The 20,791-nt window shown below is 34.6% G+C and overlaps 1 protein-coding gene across 2 annotated transcripts in view; it reads left to right on the top strand.

Moving 5' to 3' along the window:
• The first annotated feature begins 14,590 nt into the window (after positions 1 to 14,590).
• Positions 14,591 to 20,791, top strand: part of LOC132551659 (mitogen-activated protein kinase kinase kinase kinase 3-like) — a 52,531-nt gene continuing 46,330 nt past the window's right edge. For both annotated transcript variants that reach the window (XM_060215846.1, XM_060215839.1), the window contains exon 1: positions 14,591 to 14,763. In XM_060215846.1, coding sequence (XP_060071829.1) covers positions 14,656 to 14,763 — 108 coding nt within the window. In that variant the 5' untranslated portion in view covers positions 14,591 to 14,655. The remainder of the gene's footprint in view (positions 14,764 to 20,791) is intronic.

Here is a 20,791-nt window from a genome sequence, read left to right as displayed (position 1 = left end):
GCAAACCTTTCCGTTAATTGTTAGTTTCCCTATTTCATTCATTCTTGAGATCGTATTATGGTTTTGAGTTTTCAGTATTTCTATTTTGAATATCATTTCTAAGAATCAACCAAGTTTCGCATCTCTTTAGATATAATGGTGATGTATATTTCCTGTACAACAGCGACACCGCGCATTCCAAGCATTATGAAGTCTAACTGCACAATTGGTAAAAAATGCTCAGCGTGAAACAATATATCGTATCATGGTAGTTCTGATCAGTCTGCCAGATCGTGTATGGGCATTGTAGCAAAGACCTAGCAAATGGTTTTCACGTGAAAATAGTCCTCACGCCTGTGCACGTGCCAGCGCCCTCTAAGGCTATACCCTCAGTAAAGGGATATGTCCATTGCCCCTCAATGTCTCCAAGGGTAATACCCTCTACCCTTCAAGATCTCTACTTATGGATATGTTCCCTAAAGGGTGTTCACGGGTATATTCATACCTGTAGTGTATCACATTATTGTACGGTTGTTTAAAATTATTCTATCGCGATACACAGGTGTTTCTTTCATTTCATGTCGCTCGCTTGATTCGTAATATTACGTCTGAATGATATGTCGTTGATCAAGAGAAGGAAGACCTTCAATTGACAGAAATGTTTGCTAACTCTTTTTGCGTGCGAACCGACTATTACATCACAAAGACGACATGTCTGCAAAGCCCCGGAGAAAGTACTGTACTGTTATTGCATTTATCAACCTTTATTCGGGGAGATGGAAAGAAAAATACTATTTCTCACGTTTAAGCAAGCAGATCTCCTCCTTCCGAAACGCACGTGGCATCGCTGTCATAAAACCGTCATTGCGATACGGTGATTTTTGACGATTTTATGAATGTGGACGCCATCGCTAGACATGGATAGACTTTTCGTGAAATGCATTCGAATCGGGATCTCAGTATCTCTATCTGAATCACAACCTCTTTTGTAAAAGGAGACACCCGCTCGAACTATACATCTCAACATCCACATATTGGCACTGTCCGAAAGACTGTCACAGTTATAAGAGTCAGTTTTTAATGGAAGCTTTCCGAGGCCACGTCACACACTTACGTGGCACTAGACCTTTCACCTACGGCAGTGGACGCTTACAAGGAGAGGACCTAGGTATTTCCTCGAGAGGACACCGTCATTTTTCAGAACCTATGAATAGATTGAAGTCGGTGCCGTCATAGATTTAAAGATAGAGTTATAGCAGGGTCAGATGCAATAGATAGTGTTTCTGACGTACGATCAGTGTCATCGCTTCATGACTTGTTGTGGCATGCAACGGGACAGTCCGCGCTTACGGAAGTAACCTAACGTGAACCAACAACCCCGGCATCATATTACGTTTTGAAATCCACTATCAACCTAAACCCTGATATGCAAACCCGTCAACTAGATAAAAAATATGGTTAGTACGAGAACGATTTTGCAATTATTTATTACGATCCCGAACATGTTGCTGCCTAAGCTGGCATCATAAGTTTTCTTTGATCCGTCAGAAAAGAAGGTCGATGCGTGCTGGGAAAGACAAGAAAAATAAGAAACAAACTGTGAAGCATGTAGACTATGAAGAGCTTAGAGATGAAATGAGCATTACTAAGCACAAGTTGATTACAAGTGGGACGTCCATACTATCGACATGACTGCCTACGAGAAAGTATTTGTTATTGGTGAAATAATGTCAAAATATATCGGGTCGGTGACTCTAAAAAGAAAACCCGGAATAGAAATATCACGTCTCGGGATGGCAGAAACCCATCCTTCATCGGGAGCCACAAAGACAGAAAGTATGCCGATAAAGATGTCAAAGAATTCTTAACGGGTCAACTCGTGGGCTATTTCGTCACACAAAAGTTAAAGTCTTTTTTTTTCGAAAGGTCAATCAAGACTCTTTAAAATCGCATTATGAATTATATGAGTCACGAACAGATTCATCAGTAGTTAGATGTATCTTCCAAATTAACATGGAGTTCCAAATACACCTACCACCTCGACATCAGGAGAAAAAGATAAACCCCTATTTATGTTGAAAGATTACTCAAGGGAATACACGACGAGAGTGCTTTATCAGAATCAGAATGAAAAAGGCGTAAGAACAATTAGTGTATGTGGTAGCAAAAAAAGTCTTCATACTAAGAAAAGAGTATGGAAAACGGAACATCTTATGTGATGGAAAGAAAGGGCACAGAAATAAGGTTCTTAAATATCCGGAGAAGCCTTCATTGGTCTATAAAATAGACGATCGGATCGGATAGTTCAGGAATTTACCCCGTCAATCGACCTCACGATTTTGAGTCCATCTATCGAAACATTCTTCTTCTTCAGAGTTCACGTTACGAAAAGTCTAAGGCCGTCACCTATATCGAATCTGCGGACTTGTGTGACGAATTGTCATACAGGGAGAATTGACCGCGACGTTATTCCTAAAACGGCACCCGTTCCACTGATAAAATATGCCAGGGTCGGATCCAAACACCTGGAAGACATTTTACAAGAATATGTTGGAATGACAATACAGAGGCAGTCAGATCGTAGGAGGAATCGCAAACAAGTACAAGTACATCATTCCAATAACATCTTACGTGACGGATGAAGCGAAAGTGAAAGAGATCATTGGACAACGTGTGCCACCAGTCGCTGCCACAGAAAACAGAGCATGATGAGGGATGTAATGAAGAAAAAACGTCTTCGCCGTGTTGGTAAATAGAAGACAACCAACATGGAAAGATTGCCCAAAGAAAAGCATCTAATGAAGAAACAGAAAGAGTACTACAACATGGACGATCCAGACCCCACCGTGACGGAGACAAACGGGGACAAAAGATGAGATGTGTGTAACAGTTGTAAGTGGTATTGAATTAATTGCAGTTAATAATATATTTGTGAATACAATATATATAAATATTATTTATTATCATTTGGAGTTAAGTTGTGTAGTTGGTGCACTTAATAACCTGATTGTTTACATGTACGAAACCGTTCATTGTGTTAACGTTGAACGCCCACGTGTTGTAACGTGGTTGTCCCTATTAGGTTTTGAGTGAGAGAAATTGGTGGAAATTAGTGTATAAAACTAGCATGCTGCTTGGATAAGGGGCATTTTTGGGTGGTACCAGGTCTCTTTCCTGGACCTATCCTCTAGGATCTTCCGCTGATGACATTATATTACAATTCAACAAACTACATATATACAGCTTTGGTAGGGACTAATTTCTGAAATAGATAAATAGCAAGAGAAACATGAGTTGTATAATATCTCTGTGACATATAATTACACCGAAAAAAAAAACAAAATGGAAGTGATACTGTAACAAGACATCTTTAAAATGGACAAGTACGGTGTAGGCCTTCACATGAAACCTGTTTAGGAACCGTAATCCCTTTGTTCTGATGAGTGAGGAAGCATCTCACTACTTTCCATAATTTCGGGACGAGTTATGCAATTTGCGCCTTAAGCAATGCACCGATCGACTTAGAAGAGCAGTATTTAATTCTGATACGAAAAATAAGCCTCGGAATTGAAGAGAAATTTGCCGAAATAAAGAAACATTCCAACACTTTCCGTCCTCATCAAACCGACATTACCACTGTTAAACAACGCTAACACTGACGACGAAGAAGCTTTTGTGAAAAGTGGAAGGTCAAAGAAACCAAGAATAAAAGGCCGATGAAAATAATTATATAACAGATGCTTTAGAATTCGGCGATACACGCACCGCTGATCATATGAATTTACAGGAGAGTGAGCTTACCTAGAAAAGTCTTACTGCAGGACTCAGCAACACAAGAAAGGATAAACCACCATGGACGGATCGCCTCGGTACTGTGTCACAGAGTAAATATTTTAAGTAGATATTAAACTTATGAAAACCGAACATGTCTAACTGCATACCATACAACGGAACGACCAGACATATTAATGAACATCGATACAATTAACTTCATATTATATAACGAAGCTCTCACGTATACTTATGAACACTGAACATGTCTAGTTGAATACATCACAACGAAACCATCAGGCATATTAATGAATTCCGAACACCTCTAACTTCATATCACACAAAAAAATCCCAAGGCATACTAACGAGCATCGTTGTGTGCAAGAACGGTTCATTGACAGCTAACAAAATACGTGAATATGTGAAAATGTAATACACATTGAGGAGGTGAAGAAAGCGCTTTCTGATAGGAGTAACGGTAAAGGTGGAGGTCATGATGGCATTGTCGTTAAACATATGAAATTTCCAAGAGATAAATTGTGTGCTATTGTTGCGTTTATACAATAAGATTCCAAAGTCCGACCATTATCAAGCACATTTTATGCTACAGTTATAACGTTATTCAAGGAAGGGAGCAAGGACATACTTGACATCAACAACTACAGAGATATAACACTAACACCAGAATTTTCCAGAAATGTTTTAAAAAGGTGCTTTTTTCAAATTTGTTCCAAAACGTTGGATATGTCTTTCTCTCATTCCCTACAGCAAGGATTCCTTTCAAGATGTTGAAGTATCATTGCAGCGTTTATAGCTCACTCTATTGAACGTGGAACTGAAGTGTTTGTCACATCTTTAGACTATCGAAAGGCATTCAACAGTATATGGATATAAAGGCTCGTTTACAAGCTCTGGCAGCGGTACACAGTTTCTCTGTGTGGCCATGGGTGATATTTTTGTCCATTAGATTACCCTATCTTAAAAGTTTTAATTAAAATCTAAAAAAATAAATCTTTGCTAAAATTGGTCTTGTCATATTAAAGTGGGCAATATGGGGTTTCATTTTGTGAAATGTGAGTAGTTTGTTACCATGACAGTGTTGTTGATTTTAAGTCAGGTGTTTAGAAATAAATATCTTATATAAAGTTCTAGTGTTAGGTTGGAATTAGCAGGATTTTTGCATACAGGTAGCCATGGCAATCACATGTTCGAAATCAGAGGAAAGTTTTGATTTACAGAAATTTTATCTGTCTACTATTAATGTAATTGTTATATTGTAAATATTTATACATGTAATGATGTATTTTACATAACCTAACTGCTATACCTGTATATATCAAACATGACCAATAATTTCAGGGGAAAATGTAAATTAACTGTTTCCTGCTACATCTACAACTTAGGCTTCAACTGCTATTGGCAGCTTAAAGGACCTAGTTTCGACTGCTGTTAAAACTCGCTGCTTATGTGTGGGTGCCATTTCAAGACTAATCGAAACTAGGATGTTGATGTTATTGGACCAAATATGTAATGAGACCTTGATATTGATGTGTAAGCCAGTTTTTATTGTTAGGATCATCAGTTTCTTGTACTGGTATCCACCAATAAAACGCCATTAGTTTATGCTAGATATCTGCAGGATGTTCATGAAGCTTAAAATACAATATGTCATCCGATCTGTTATTGTAAGCTCAGTAGAGATGCCAAAGTATGCTTAGAAATGTTTTATGCAAAGATTCTTGGCACACTGGTATTACAGTAAATGGAGTGAAAAACTGAATTTTTAAAAAGAGTGTGAACGCTATCTATTGTTCATATGATAGATAGTCCTAACTCATTACTCCGTTTGGGTCAAACATGCAGACGGTTTGGTGGGACCTCATTTATCTAGCGAAATTATCATTTACATGGGCAGAGAAAAACTGAATCTTTAAAAAGAGTGTGAACGCTATCTATTGTTCATATGATAGATAGTCCTAACTCATTACTCCGTTTGGGTCAAACATGCAGACGGTTTGGTGGGACCTCATTTATCTAGCGAAATTATCATTTACATGGGCAAAGAAGGAAGTCTTGATATGCAACCTGTGTGCAAAGAGAATTACTGATATTACGAAGTATTTTGTTATTCAATGTCTTGTAGTTTTTCAGAGTAGAGATATTTTCCTGGAGACTGTAGTAAACTCCATAAACATGTCATATGTCGAGTTTTCTTTCATGGACAAAACGGGGGAAGTCAGCTTTCTTCTGAGTGATCAACCAAAGAATCATAAGACGACAATGGGTGAAATGAAAATATGGTCACTGTGGTCGCAAACATCAGTTTCAAGTTTCACTTGAACATTAGGAGCTCTCTTCCACGATTTAAACCATTTTTGTTCATTTTCATTCTGTAAATTTTACAATCTCCTATGAAAAAAGAAATAAAGAATGTCTGTCTGCTTCATATCACACGACAAAAACACATCTAACTTCTTATCACACAACGAAACAACCAGACATATAAAGAAGCATTAACGTCCAACTCCGAGTTGCAGAAGGATAATAAATAAGTATTTTAAGTATGAAACTATATGAATATAACGGAACATCTCAATCATAAGTCAGTATAAATGTCGACAATCTAATTGGAGATTTTGGAAAATAAAAGCTATGAGACGGCTTTGAATGGGAAACGTAAATCGTCTGGTTCAATCCTGCAGGTTGTTATCACGAAAGATAAGCATTGTTGATAATCTGAACAGAAAAGTATAACAAAATCAAGTATCATTTGGGAAAGTGTCTTCAAATAGTGTATATACAAATACTACATAAACAATTGTCAAACATTCCAAGTCAGACTAATTCACATTTGCTGACTAGCAGTCGATATCTTTATCCAGAAGAGAGTATTTCAACTGTTTTATTCTCTTGAATGAAGAGAGTTCGCGTCAAAATTTTACATTGACTTTCAGGACTAAATACTTCAAAATATATTAAATCTACTATGATGCTTTTTTTCTTGACAATAGTAATTTGTAAATCGCATGCTGGAGTAATGTTAACATAATAACTACAAAAATAATCATCTTTTACAATATCCTTCAATAGAATCAAGCATTTGTATCTCAAACGTATAAACCAACAATCACTGGGATCGTTTTAACATAAGAAATGGAACTGTTTACGTTATTCGTGATTTCAGAATAAACAAATAATGCAGGTCGCTTGATAAGAAGTTTAAGATTACAGAAGTGACAAGAATGCAAGTGGTTGATGTTATGAAATAAACTGTTTATTTTCTTAACAATGATTTGAATTCATATTTTTTTGTATCTTTAGGGAAAATATAAAAATGAAAAAGCTATTTAGAAGAAACTGTTTACTGCTTTATTTGTGCGATATGTAAATTACTAATCAGAGACAACAATGTTTATAGATATGCGAGTGTTGACATTAACAATAAATAGCACAGTTTTGGGTTAAAAGTCACAAGATTCGCTTTACCAATGTGTTCTTGCTAATGCTACCAGATGAATTTCCTGTAAAATGTTCCACCGGTGTAACGGACCTCTGGTTGTCCCGAAGATTTGAGTGAAGTAGTTCATAGGTGAGGTAGAGTGAGGGTGAAGAACTTACATTGTATACAACACTCATATCCAACACCAAAGCCTGAAATATGATTTACTTAAATGTAGTGTTGTAAGATATCTGATATCTTTATCTGAAGAGATCAGTGTATCCCAAGGAAATCGATATAGGAGAAAAGCTATTAAAAATGTTTATCACAAAAAAGTGATGATATAACGGACTTAACAATGAGTTAATTGGAGGCCATCATGTAAAATGAAAATATTTCTGCATAATGTAAGATCATACATATCGCAATTTGTACCTTTCATTTCTTCAGTTCGGCAACTTAACCTTCACTACATAGTAAGCAAAGCTACAGTTATACATGAAATTTTAATCAATATGATATGAATGTTCATGAAAAAAAAAGTAGGCAAACCTGACAACCACGTAAACTGTATACAAACGCGAAAGTGATATATATAACAGAAAGGCAAATGTTTATTCATCATAATTATTCACAAAGCAAATATTTGTGTTATCATTTTAGAATTATGACTGAGAACAAACTACTTTGATAATGAACTGTGATGTTATGTTTTACAAATCAATCTTACAAAATTAATATGTTACAACATTACAAAACGGAGTGTCGTTAATAGGGTGAACTTCGACTACATTTTTCCCAAAGCGCAAGTATGTCTGGACCGGCACGTATAAGAACAATTCAACTGTGACAAACATTAAATCAGAAGACAAATCCTTGAAAAGCTCAAGTGCTTAACGATGATTTTTTTTCAAGTGCTGATGATTCATGTGTAAATTTACCAGATATTTTTCTTTACGAAATGTGAATTCTTAAAGTGATGTTGTTATCCGTGAAAATGACGTGCTTGATATTTTGTCATTGGTCTGTTCTTGATATTAGGAAAGTTGTTGGTCCAGACGAATTTGGTCATAGCACGATGAAAACTGGAGTGGGAGCGCCGTGTTTTTCTTTATCCGTGTTATCTCATCGTTCCGTCTATGAATAGTCTTTTCTTGCTGCATCGAGAAAAAACTCATGTTTTCCTTTTTTCTTAAGAAAGGTGATCCACATCATCCTCTAAAGAACTTGCCCTTATCCTTATTTCTATAATAATGGAAAGGTGCTTTTTTTAAAAAAAAATGTTTATATAATGTAATTATGCAAACGATAATGATTATTTTTCCTCAGATACCAGTCTGAGTTTCTTCCAGATCATTTGACAGTGTATCAGCTGACCGAACTTTTATCGTGATTTATAGCTTCTGCAGTTTGACAGGACAGAAAATTCGTGTAATTTGTTTTGTGACTTTTCCAAGGCGTTTGACAAAATTTGGCACAAAGGATTGTTATTCAAACTCCACCGGTATTGTATTCAGGGAAGCCTATTGTTATGAAGTGCTTTAAACACACTTAAAGCATACAGTTATTAAACAGACTCTATTATAAAATATACACGTCTTTTGTTCGACCAACTCATGAATATACCCCCTGTGTCTGGGTACTTTTTCTGACGGACTTTCAAACGTCCCGGACAGAGTCCAATTAGAAACCGCCAGATTTGTGACGGGTCTTTTGTAGCCTCTTGTGATGCACTTCACCTTAATATTGGCTGGCTTCCTTTAAGATCTAGACGCGAGAAATTTAAACTCTCTAATTTCTATTAAATCCATAAAAAGACGAGTACCAGATTATCTTTATAATTTGCTTCCCTCTTATAGAGGTGATCTTCATCGTCACATCCGGAACACAGATAGCTGCTAAGATGAAGATGAAATGTATATAAAATCATCCATCCCTTCTACAATAGGCTTGTGGAGTAAACCTGACAATTCTGTAAAAATGTTACTTCATTATCAGCATTCATTATATGAAATATTGCCTATACCACCTGTTTTACCTAAATATATAAATGCCAGTAAACTAAGCTTTTTTAGCATGAATCAAACGTGCAGTGATCTTAAAAGTGATTTATTTCGTGTGTGTATATGTTTATCACCTATCTGCCATTTCGATTACGGTAACGAAGATGTGTATCAGTATTTTTTTCGTTTGTTCACAATTTTCAAATTCAAAACTGGTTTTATTATATTCTCTGCTGGATATTGGAATCCAACTACTTCCCCATGTCAATATATTTCTGTGGGGAGATCCCGAGCTTGTGTTCAAAACTAACGTTGATACTGTATATGCTGACCATACTTTCTTTTCGTCAAATCAACAAAAAAAATCAAAACTAGTTGGTGTATAATCGGCAACTAGAACTTCCGTTTCTTGTCTTTCCCCTCTTCCTTCGCCTTCTTTCCTTCTCTTACGTAGAATACTTATAATTTATATTAAGTCATAGTATATGTTTACATTTTTGTCATCAAGTACTCTCTGTTGTTATTGTGTAATGTAATGTTTGGAGAGGGTCTAGTAAGCTGCACGGACTTGTGCTTTATCCCTTTGGTGTATTGTCAATAAATGGTTTGAATTAACAGAAAAAAAAGAACATTTTTTTATTCTATTTCGACAAATTTGGAAACTATCGCGTAAATATTCCATATTTTACCATTAATTCAGTGCTCTCATACCAAATATTTGCAAAATTAAGATCAACTGTTTTTGCATTCCATCCAGGACAAAAAGGTAAGGGCTGGATATAGAACACTAAACAGTTACTGAAATTTCTCATTTCCATTTTCATAAGATTTACAGTTTTTCACTCAATCCATAACAAAAAGATAAGAAATGAATATTGAATATCAGAGATTTACTGAAATTTCTTTTTCATAACTATTTCCTGTCGACAAATTATTTTGGTTTTACACAAGAAGATGACAACTAAAATACAACGGTAACAATGCTTGTTTTTTAAGGTTAAAAAAACGTACAAAAACATAGATGTATCTACAACCTGTTCTGGGTTTGATAAGAAATATTAGGAAGGATTCAATAACATTTAGTCATCAGCAGATGCTACATAAAATATGTCTCTCAATTTCTTTTATAATTGCATGTTTTTTGTATGCACTCTACATTTGCAGCATGTTGTTGATGTGATATTGTATTTTCCATTTTGACCCCTTTCTGGTGAATTCGATGTATAATTACCACTGAAGACGTCGAGCAAGCTGAAAAAGACATTTGTTCCGATGCTTCATGTCGTATTCATTGCTATAAAGATTGCAAAAACATGAAATATCAAAACATGTTTACTGAATATTTTAAAATATCGTGAATACACTAAATTATTTTATTTCCTTCAATATTTGTCTTTTCGGAAAGGAAATAAAAGAAGAAGAAAATACAATGCTTGCGTTGCCCCCAGCCTGATGCAGATTTCATTTGTATTACAAAATAAAGAGGCGTATTGCACCCAGAACTGACACCTTGACAATCTATCAAGTTTTTCTCCTCGCAGCACCCGATACATGTATCTCGAGAACGTATTTGTATGCAACATGTTCTAAATTCAACACAAGACTCGAAATATGATATGATTAATCAGTTCATCATAAATATGGGATTCTGTAATATATCCGAACTGTTGGTATCAAGATGACAAGGCTTTTGTATTATCTTTGGAAACTTCATAATACGAACATAATAACAGAATCCCCTTAATTGAATAATAAAATACGTGCCAAAGTATAATGTGGCATTGTTTTACAGGTGTTTACGTAAGCAAGGAAGATACCTGCGAACATCGCTTGTCATAAACTTCTTGAGTTCCTACATTCATACGGTGTTGGCGTTATTGTTTTCTATCCCATGCCAACTAATATGTGACTTTCAATTTACAAAACCATTATTAATTTGAATTTGATAGCGATTTCATAAATATGATCTGTGTATTTGTATTACACTTTTGAAATCAACTTTCGGCAATAAATTGTTAATTCAGATTTTTTCCAACTTATCATAGGATTCTATAAGGTTTCAAAAAAAAGAAAATCCGTTTGAAAAACATGTTAAGTTATAAGTAAGACGATATCCCCCATATTCATACACGACTTTAACGTGTAACGATATAGCTTCAATATCTATACTCCAGCTTAACACTCCATTATTGATTCCGCAATATAAGTTCATTGAAACATTGCTACAAACACGCAATGCCAGCAGAAATGATCATTTTCCCGAATTTAAACCAAACCTTCAGGCTCCATAAATCACACCTAGCAGATGATCAAAAGTCCGTGCATATCAGCTCGAATTAGTTTTTGCATTTTCAAAAATATCTTAATTGTGAAAAAGCCCACTAATTGAAGTAAAAATGATGTAATATTTGTGAAAGATATACCAAACAAAGGAAAATTTCAGAATAAATAAATAAACGAATAAAAATAAATTAAAAAATGTTATTATACAGTTGTATGACCGTCTCTGCCAGAATAGTAAACATCTGCTTCATCGGAAACGCCTACCACCATGTAGCCAATGTCAAGGGGAGGTGGGGGGGGGGGGGTATTTTCAACAGAAATTCGAGATACTGACATGTAGTGCCCTCTGTTTGACATATATGGTTGTATATCAGTACAAGTATCCTATTAAAAACTAAGATTCGACAAACATCTTCATAAATAAGATCGATTATTGAATTATCGGGGAAATTGCCACTTCGTTGTCAATTTCCGATGAAACGCTATTTCAAAACAACAATACATCATGGTATTTTTCGAACATTCACCCAAATTTGTGAGCTGGTATTGATGAAAGATGGATTTGGTGGTCTTGAGGCAACTGGTCAGGAATGGTGTTTTAATGCCGTCAACTAACACTACTATCGACTGAGATAATCACAACATCCAAAATGACATCTACTTGTAATCGGGAAAAAGTGGCTTGTTTGATAAATAAAATAATGTCTTATAATATCAGCCTCTCGCTAGATGATTTTTACATGTAACCTAGATATTACTCATTGTAAAGGCAACTTCAAATGTTACCAAGATGTTATTGGTAAGTGATTCAGAGAGGGAGGGGGGCATTATATCTGAATATTCATATAAAGGGGATATCGTATAATTTGAATACAACACGATCCTTTTGAATACAACACGATCCTTTTCTGCGTTTTTCTTAATACTGATTACAATAAATTTTAGTTAAACTATGTGGGGACTGGTCTACCAGACGATGTCTAAAGAACACCGTAATTATTAAAACGAGTGGAATCTAATACAACTTTTACTATGAGTGTACAAAGATAATGTCAATTTCCGTGATTTCTTGGAGACTGTCGCTTTATAAATAATTTATTATTATCATCATTATTATTATCGCGTTAACATGGTTATAGTTTTGAGATCAGCAGTGTTCATTATTTCTACAATTCCCGCATTTCAATCTCCTTTTTTTGATTCAAACATATTTTATTGCCATAATAATCAGCAATAGGATTGGACAAAACTACAACACGATTTCGATTTATGCCCTTTTCCGTTAACAAAATAACAATTATTGCAGTTGGTAAAACAAAGATGTCATTAATATACAGCTATATACGTACTGAATGGTCAAATTGATGTCCGAAATTTGATAAATTAATCAGACTTTAATTTGAAATCTATTGCTAGATTTAATGAAATTGTGCACATTTTCCAAATATCATTTCAGTGTTGTCTACCGTCAGATTTTCATTGCCGATGTGGTTCACCAATCATGATGCTTAAATCACAGTGATTCCTTCACTTATAAATAGCGACAGCAACTTACCTTCCCAATCAGTCTAAAAACTAAACATTGATAAGAAAATTTCAACAAAAACCTACACATGGAATTAGGTTCCATAACTTGTCGAATTCCAAGATACATGCATTCGTTGTAGACCATTTCTTTTAATTAAACACAAACTGAACGTCAATCTACTAGTACAAAATTTGCGAAAATGGCCCCTCCATTTCTCTGTCTCGAGAAAAGGTTACAAGAAACTTTTCCTGTGAAAATAAGAAATTGACTGTTATTTTTTTCTCATTAATAATACAACCCTAACATCTTTTTTTTACAGGGTGGTACAATGTAGACGGACCGAGGGCAACGGACGGGCCAAATGGACTGCCCACCATCTGTCCCTCTGTTCTGTATATGGGAATTCACTTCATTGCATAAGGAATACAACCGAAACAAAAGCCGGTAAGTGGGTTAAGTCGGAGAGGCACAAAAGGTGATATTTAGTTCTCTTAGCGCTCTCGAAATTCTAGATCAGCGGATCAGTCCAAGGGGAATAACTCGCCGAGAAATCTGTATATAAAATCAATGAAATTGACGATGATATCACAAAAAATAAAATACTTTATACACCCGGAACATTTTCAGATTTTGCTTATAAGACTATTCTGAACTCACATACATCAATAGGTAGTGAGAACTGAAAAAATGGAGAGAGAAAAAGAAATGGACACATAAAAAATACAACACAACTGCGGCATGACGTTCTGTGGTAAAGTGGAAAGTCATAAGAATTAAAAAGAAAAAGGCATTTGCATAGTAGTTGTAGAAGGTATACGTCATGGTCATCTGAAAACGTATGGTAAACAGTTATTTTCTTTACGTCATCTCACTGAAATCGTGGTCATAACCACTGTATAAAAAGGAATTACCTGTTGGCTTTCCGCCCATGTCTGGAGTTTGCTAAGACGAACGCTTTTAAACCTAGGGTCAACGATCTGAGATGTTATGAGCTGAGCAGTCAAGAAGATAGTTAGGATTGTGCAATATGTGGGACAGCAATTAAATCGAGTCTTTCGAGCCAATGCCGTCAATCAGAGACGTATATATATGTATGTGGTATATACGTCTCTGCGTCAATCAAATGGATTACCAGAGACATGTCTCTGGGATTACTAAAGGTTCCTATATTACAAGACCTCACACAGATAAATGATGAACGAGTTATTGATTTTTCTTATCTTTACAGTATATTTCGTTAATATATTAATGAAACACTGCGAAATTCCGATATGGTATGGTGAGAAAAAAGCTTATGACGTAAGCGTCAAGGAAAGAAGTCAATGTAAGAGTTATGTCCCCTCCTCCATGCGGAAGCATTATTTGCCTAGTACTTGATATTTAGTTTGAATAATGTTTGTCTCTGATTAAATTGCATGGTTAAAGCATCGATCTATTATCGGTAAGATTAAAATACTTTTATCATGATCAATCTTTCAAAATTAAGGAGAATGTATGAAGAGAGATGCCCAAATATTTCCGTCATAATTCACTGCGCATGTACGGAAGTGGATTTGATAAATCTTGGTAGGATGGAAGTGGTGAAGATGTGACAGGACAATAAAGGCCGTATCATTTGAATTTATGTTTAGAGGAAGTATAAACTTGGGCTAATGGCTAATACAGCCCAGTTAGACTCGGGTATACTTCGTCGAAATCCACAGGATGATTTTGAATTGATACAACGAGTGGGGAGTGGAACGTACGGAGATGTATACAAGGTGAGGATAAAATCGCAAAACATGCATGGAAGTTGGAATGGAATTATTTTATATTACTTTAAAGAATGGTTTCCATTGGAATTTATGTTTTATCATTATGTTGTACCAGACAAATATTAGACTAAGATGAATCACTATTGAATAATGTTGTAGCTTTGAGAAATCAATAGTAGTAGATGGCAATACAAAAGCACTAAGTAGCCTTATCTTTGAGTCATCACTAGGATTCCATTTGAGTGATTTCTTACAAACTCATCCTTCGAATGGTATATTCCCCTCTAACTCCCCTCTTCCACCAAGAAAAAAAGGTGAGGTTGCATTTCATGAAAAGTTATTTTTAAAAATGTCCAGTTAATCATATACAGGTATGTTTTTCATGTCTGAATATATAGTTGGAACAGATTTTTTTACGATAACATCGATTGACAATAAATTATTCCTATTAAATTAAATGTTACCGGTATGCAGACTTCATCAAATAAAACTGTTGAAGACGAATTTAGTGAAAAATCCACATCAAAGGATAGCATGTCAACAATATTCAATAATTCTATGTGTACATATACAAGTCAGTATCAGAAACTGATAAAAGAAAAATATGAATCCCATTGTCAGTTCAGAGGTAAAAGCATGTAAACAAAATGGCTGGAATGATTCTGAGAGTTGAATTTCATGTACTTTAATACTAATGTCTATGGATCATGTGCTTTGCCTGGTGATATGATAATGTTATAATAGTATTAGCATTATGAGTCTGGATTTCTATATTTACGTGTGCGTAAAATTTTGAGAATACAAGAAAGAACTGCTTATATCTAATTTGTAGTTATTATCTTCTAGGCATGGTGAACTGACAGATCTATATATATGTTTATATTCATAGAATGTGTGGTTATGCACATACATTGTAATGTATGTGTGCACATGCGTGTAGGGGTCAATTTAAATTGTTCATTTGTCATAGGAGTGGACCGCAGAACTAGCTGTCATTAATTTATTTGGTATTTCTTCATCTAATAAATAAAAAGTTATAAAGGGTTTACTGTAAACTATTATCTGTCATGGTGGTCTCAGCCTTCAAAATGAGATTTAATCAGTCATTGATATAAAATATTTTGGCAAATTTTATTATAAAAAGTGGAAAAATAACACAAAGGAGTGGAAGAGTCCAATGTCCTATATGTAGGTGGTGTTGGTTTGTAGAGCTCCACAGATGGTAGGCAAATACAAATGAATAGAAGATTGAACATCGAAACCTGGGATTCCAAGAATTAGTGTATCTTATTGTTGACATGTTTTGATTGGCTATAGGCCAACTGTCATGAGATGCTCAATCTCCTATCAACTTATGATAAATAACAAGTAAGAAAGGGTGATGGGTAAAATCTGGATCACATACACATGTTGTTAAACATTGATAGATAAATGAAGATGTGACTGTCATGGAATGCATCAGTTTTATTATCAACACATATTTGTTCATTTTTTTGGGAAAATACACTAAAGTGCAGCTTATCTGGAGCACTGCAGTTCATAGAAAATACAAACAACCACTTAATGCATACCAGGTAGTTCATTACAAACACATAAGCTAAACTGTATCTCATGTTTTAATCTTTCATTCAGTTTTGCTTAACTCTTTCTGCAGGGATTTGTTGTTACCAGACCCAATTGAAAAGGAGCTGCAGCTCAATTTTATAAAGTACATTTTTTCTGTAGAAGTTGAGAATATAGTACAGGTTGCCTTCCGAGCTTCAGCTAGACAGAACATTTCTCCAATCGAACTGTAGAGTGTCCGGCTAGACACCAAACAGACATTATATCAAAACCCAGTCCAGGACGGCATGTTTTGTCTTTATTATTTCTATGTTGTGTACTGCAGGTTTGATGTCAATGACTGCTCCAAGTATAGAAGTTTTGATAGATGCTTTTCTTTAGGTCTCTGGTTATGGTCATACAAGGGTTGTTGGTGTCTGAATTCTTGGCCAAAGACTATGTGAATAAGGGATTTAGAACGTAGAAGTGGAGAGAACAGGTCGTGTTAGCCTTATGAATTAGCTAGTAGGAATTTCCTTTCAATCAAGAGGTAGAGTGTCCAGTGAGAGGGACTGTTACCCAAGCTGAGGGCAAGATTTTTTCTTTACTCATTTTCTTGTAAAATAAATTTGAACAGTTATCGAACAGGCTTTGGCCACCGTAGAGTTAATTACAACAATGACTACATGTATGTATCTGTACCTAGCAGTGGCTAGTGAGATTTTATGAAGAGTCTCAGAAGTTTTTAATTTTGCAAGCTTTGGTTAGTAAAAATTTCAACTTCAAGACAAGTTTGATAAAATCTCCTGTTAAATGGAAACAAAGTTCAGATACTTTTTTATTCTGAAAGGAGGTCACCACTCACCTAGTATTGATTGTGTTGCTCTCACATGTCTATTCCAGTATTGAACTGTATTGAACAATCAAATATCCAGCTTGACGAAGAGAATTCTTTCCTAAAAATAGTGTGACCTCATGCTTTATTCAGAACAGTGATCATGATGATGAGTATCAAAAACGAGGTTGAATGTTCAGCTTGACCAGAAATTTTTTTCCTAAAAACAGCGAGATCTCTTGCTATATTCAGAATCATTATGATATGTATCGAAAACAAGGCTACATCAACAAAACGAAGAGTTCTGCTAAGTATGGGAGAGTAGTGACACAGCAAGTTTGATTTACTTTGATCATGGAGTGGGCTGTGCATTTCTTGTACAGCTAGATCATATGCAATGGTCAGTACCTTAAAAATATCTCCATTACACTGCAGAAACTGCATCAGTAAACTCCAGTGATACAATATTATGATGCTCAGTTGACATCAGTACCTTACGAAGAATCAAACAGAATGCCACCTAGTTCATGTTGCTTTCATCATTACATCGCTTTGCGTAAAGCATTATGGGATTGGAATGTTTAATATATGTTATTTACTCAGTCCAACAATTTTCATCAGATAAGGATTTCCTTTAATAGATATGAAATAAGGCATTTTTCAGAACTCAGTAGAATATAGTAGTATTCAGTAAGGGATAGAGAAAAACTTACATTTGTATTTCGTTCAATTCTTTCAGAAAAGAGACATTTTCTTAAGGGATTACCAGCTTTAACAATTCCATATTACTATAAATGCTTGGTAGGGAACAACTATTAGGTTACATTTGGACAGGTTTCAAATAAAAAATGTTAAGGACAAAATCAAACTGGGGCAGCCATTTTGTTTTGCCATTTTCAATTCTTTACATAACAACATACCATTGTCCATGTTATGGCATCACAATACTTTTCTGACTGGAGCAGTCAATTCTAAATGCTCCAACGTATATTACACATACTGACATTTGCAAAAACATTCCACATTGGCTAATTAAGGGGATTATATGTGATAAAATGTTTTCATACTTTTATTGGAGAAGATTTACTTCAATATATAAGTAAAAACTGCATCAAAACTGCAAAATCAGAAAATAATAATTAGTTGTTAAAACTTTTTGAGAACTTGATCATATCATAAAGTTAATATACTAATATATTATATTAGATTCAACTTTGAATAAAAGAATGTTTCAGTCTAAGAAGTTGTTAATTGTCCCCATTTCCTGAAGACTTGATAATTTTCCTGTTACAGTATATTTAAACCACCAAATATTCCATGCTGGTGCTGTTTCTTGTTAAACATTTACGAAAGAAATAATGAATTAGTTTATTATTTACACCACAAAATATTGCCTCTGTTTGAATATGATCATGTATAATCACTGACATTTGGATAGTTAATAAGCTAGAATTAAAAACTACAATATCACAGTGTAGCTAGCACTTGTGTCACAATGTACAGGAATACTGGTGTAAATATTTCATGTTCTGGAAGATTGAAGAGTTTTTTTTGTCTTGGTGGATATATATATACTAGATGGTTGTAGTTGTGCTTCATCCTCACTACCAAATAGACATTCTGCGCATGCTCTTAATTTGGTTTGACCTGCATGTAAGTGTGATACCAGTTTAATCTGTTCATATAAACAGTCCCCCATCACCTCCACCTCCCCACCCCCTATAAAATAAATATATATATATTATATATATATATATGATAAATAATGATATTTAAGGTCAATGAAAATTTGAGTTCACAGTACTTTTCTTAAAAGTGGCCGACATCAGAAATGCACAATATTTACAATATATAATTTATAATATATATATAGTACATCACTGATGTCAATTTTAACTGAAGCTAAAATTATATTTATTAACCCTGTATTGTTGCTTAAGTGACTGAAGACGTGTGGTGTTCAGGCTGATTGTAAATTTTAGGCTAGCTAGGCGACAGCAGTAACTGCACTTCTAAATCAAAGTCAAAGACACAAACCATTTGATAAATAGTGTACACCACTGCAGTAAGATAGAAGATATCTATAAGATACAGCTTTAATGAAATACAATGTACATGCATTAAAATACCTCACATCACTCTGTCCAAAGGAAGATGTGGTGTATATATAAATGCTCTCATTGTGAGTAAACCTCCACCTCTGTGACCAACGTCTATTGTTATATTCCCTGAGTAATTGCAATCATTTCCCTTTTGTTTGGTAATTTGGCCATAAAAAGAATTAGTGCTTGCTACTAAAATTTGTCACCTGTCTAGTTAGCTACTGTGCAGACACTGGTCTGTAAATACTTTTTTTGTGTGAGACTAAGCTTTTAGCCTATTTCAAACTTATATACCAGGTATACTAAATTGTTTAAGAATGTTGATTTCATTCCATTATGGATTAAAAAAAAAAAAAGAAAGGAAACAATCAATCTGTCATCTAGGGAATTGTTCATGTGATGTTTTTTTGCATGTCACTAGTATAATATACCCATCTAGAGTCTTTTTCATTGACTGGGTCATTGATTGTGATGTTATATTTTGGACAAAATGATGATTTGTCATCTATTGAAAATGATGCAACAAAGCGGCTGCCTCCAATTGGTTTTGACCTCTGCATTCTGACTTTAAAACTGGTCATAGCATCATTTTTCTGTATTACATGATAAAAGGTATCTAATATTTGTTTTCATTTTTTGATATGAAAAGTCATTTAAGTTACACTGAGACTACCAATGATTTATGATAGCTCTTTTTATTCATTTTGTTTGTTTTCAAAATTCTGATTGTTAAACTAAAGTGTAAACATGATATATGGTGGACATATATATCTTTGTATACACATATAGAAACAGGAAGTAAACTTCCTTGTACAACTGAAAGTTAGTGTATTTCATTAACTCCTGTCTCAAATTCTGGGTCAGTTTTTGTTGCATGACTTATATATGTAATCTGTCATTACTCTTTCAATAATTACACAGTAGATCTCTATACAAATGGAATTGTGTTATTTATTATCTGAGTAAATCTGATGTAGGTATGTGGGATATCTATATCAGGCATATATATTAGTAGGTGTAGAATATGTATCAGTGCTCTAGGTTTTGTTGTGGTTCTGAACCCAAATTCTACTTTCTGAAAGCATTGTAAGAATATTCATTATCTGACAATTTTTCTTACACAAATAAATTATAATAAAGTAAAGCCATGGGTGTAAGCATGGTAGACTATAGGTGTGTACCTTGGAGTGTAAGATACCACCATAATCTCATGGGTAATAAATATATTTCCTTTTTATTTTAAGTCGTAATAGATACAGATCACTGAATGCATCCATATGGGAGTTATTCCACATGGGACACAAGTATCCTACACATATGCAGAGGTGGCAGAAAATAATACACATATTTTGCTGTATGATGCAACAAGGAATTGCAAATAGGAATTTCTTTAAGATACATATTATACAATAAAAAGGTTACCAGGTAAAGTTTACATGTGGTCCTAAGTTTTGTCTGTGTGTGTATTTCAGAGCAGTAAGTAGGTTAAAACAAAAGATGTTGCCTTATAGCATGCTGGTACCAGACGGAATATATTGATCTTTTTAAGTCTGCC

This window comes from Ylistrum balloti, unplaced genomic scaffold (genome assembly GCF_031769215.1).
Source record: "Ylistrum balloti isolate Yb309-2 unplaced genomic scaffold, AGI_CSIRO_Ybal_v1 Utg369626, whole genome shotgun sequence".
NCBI lineage: Eukaryota > Metazoa > Mollusca > Bivalvia > Pectinida > Pectinidae > Ylistrum > Ylistrum balloti.
This window is presented reverse-complemented; position numbering and strand designations above follow the sequence as displayed.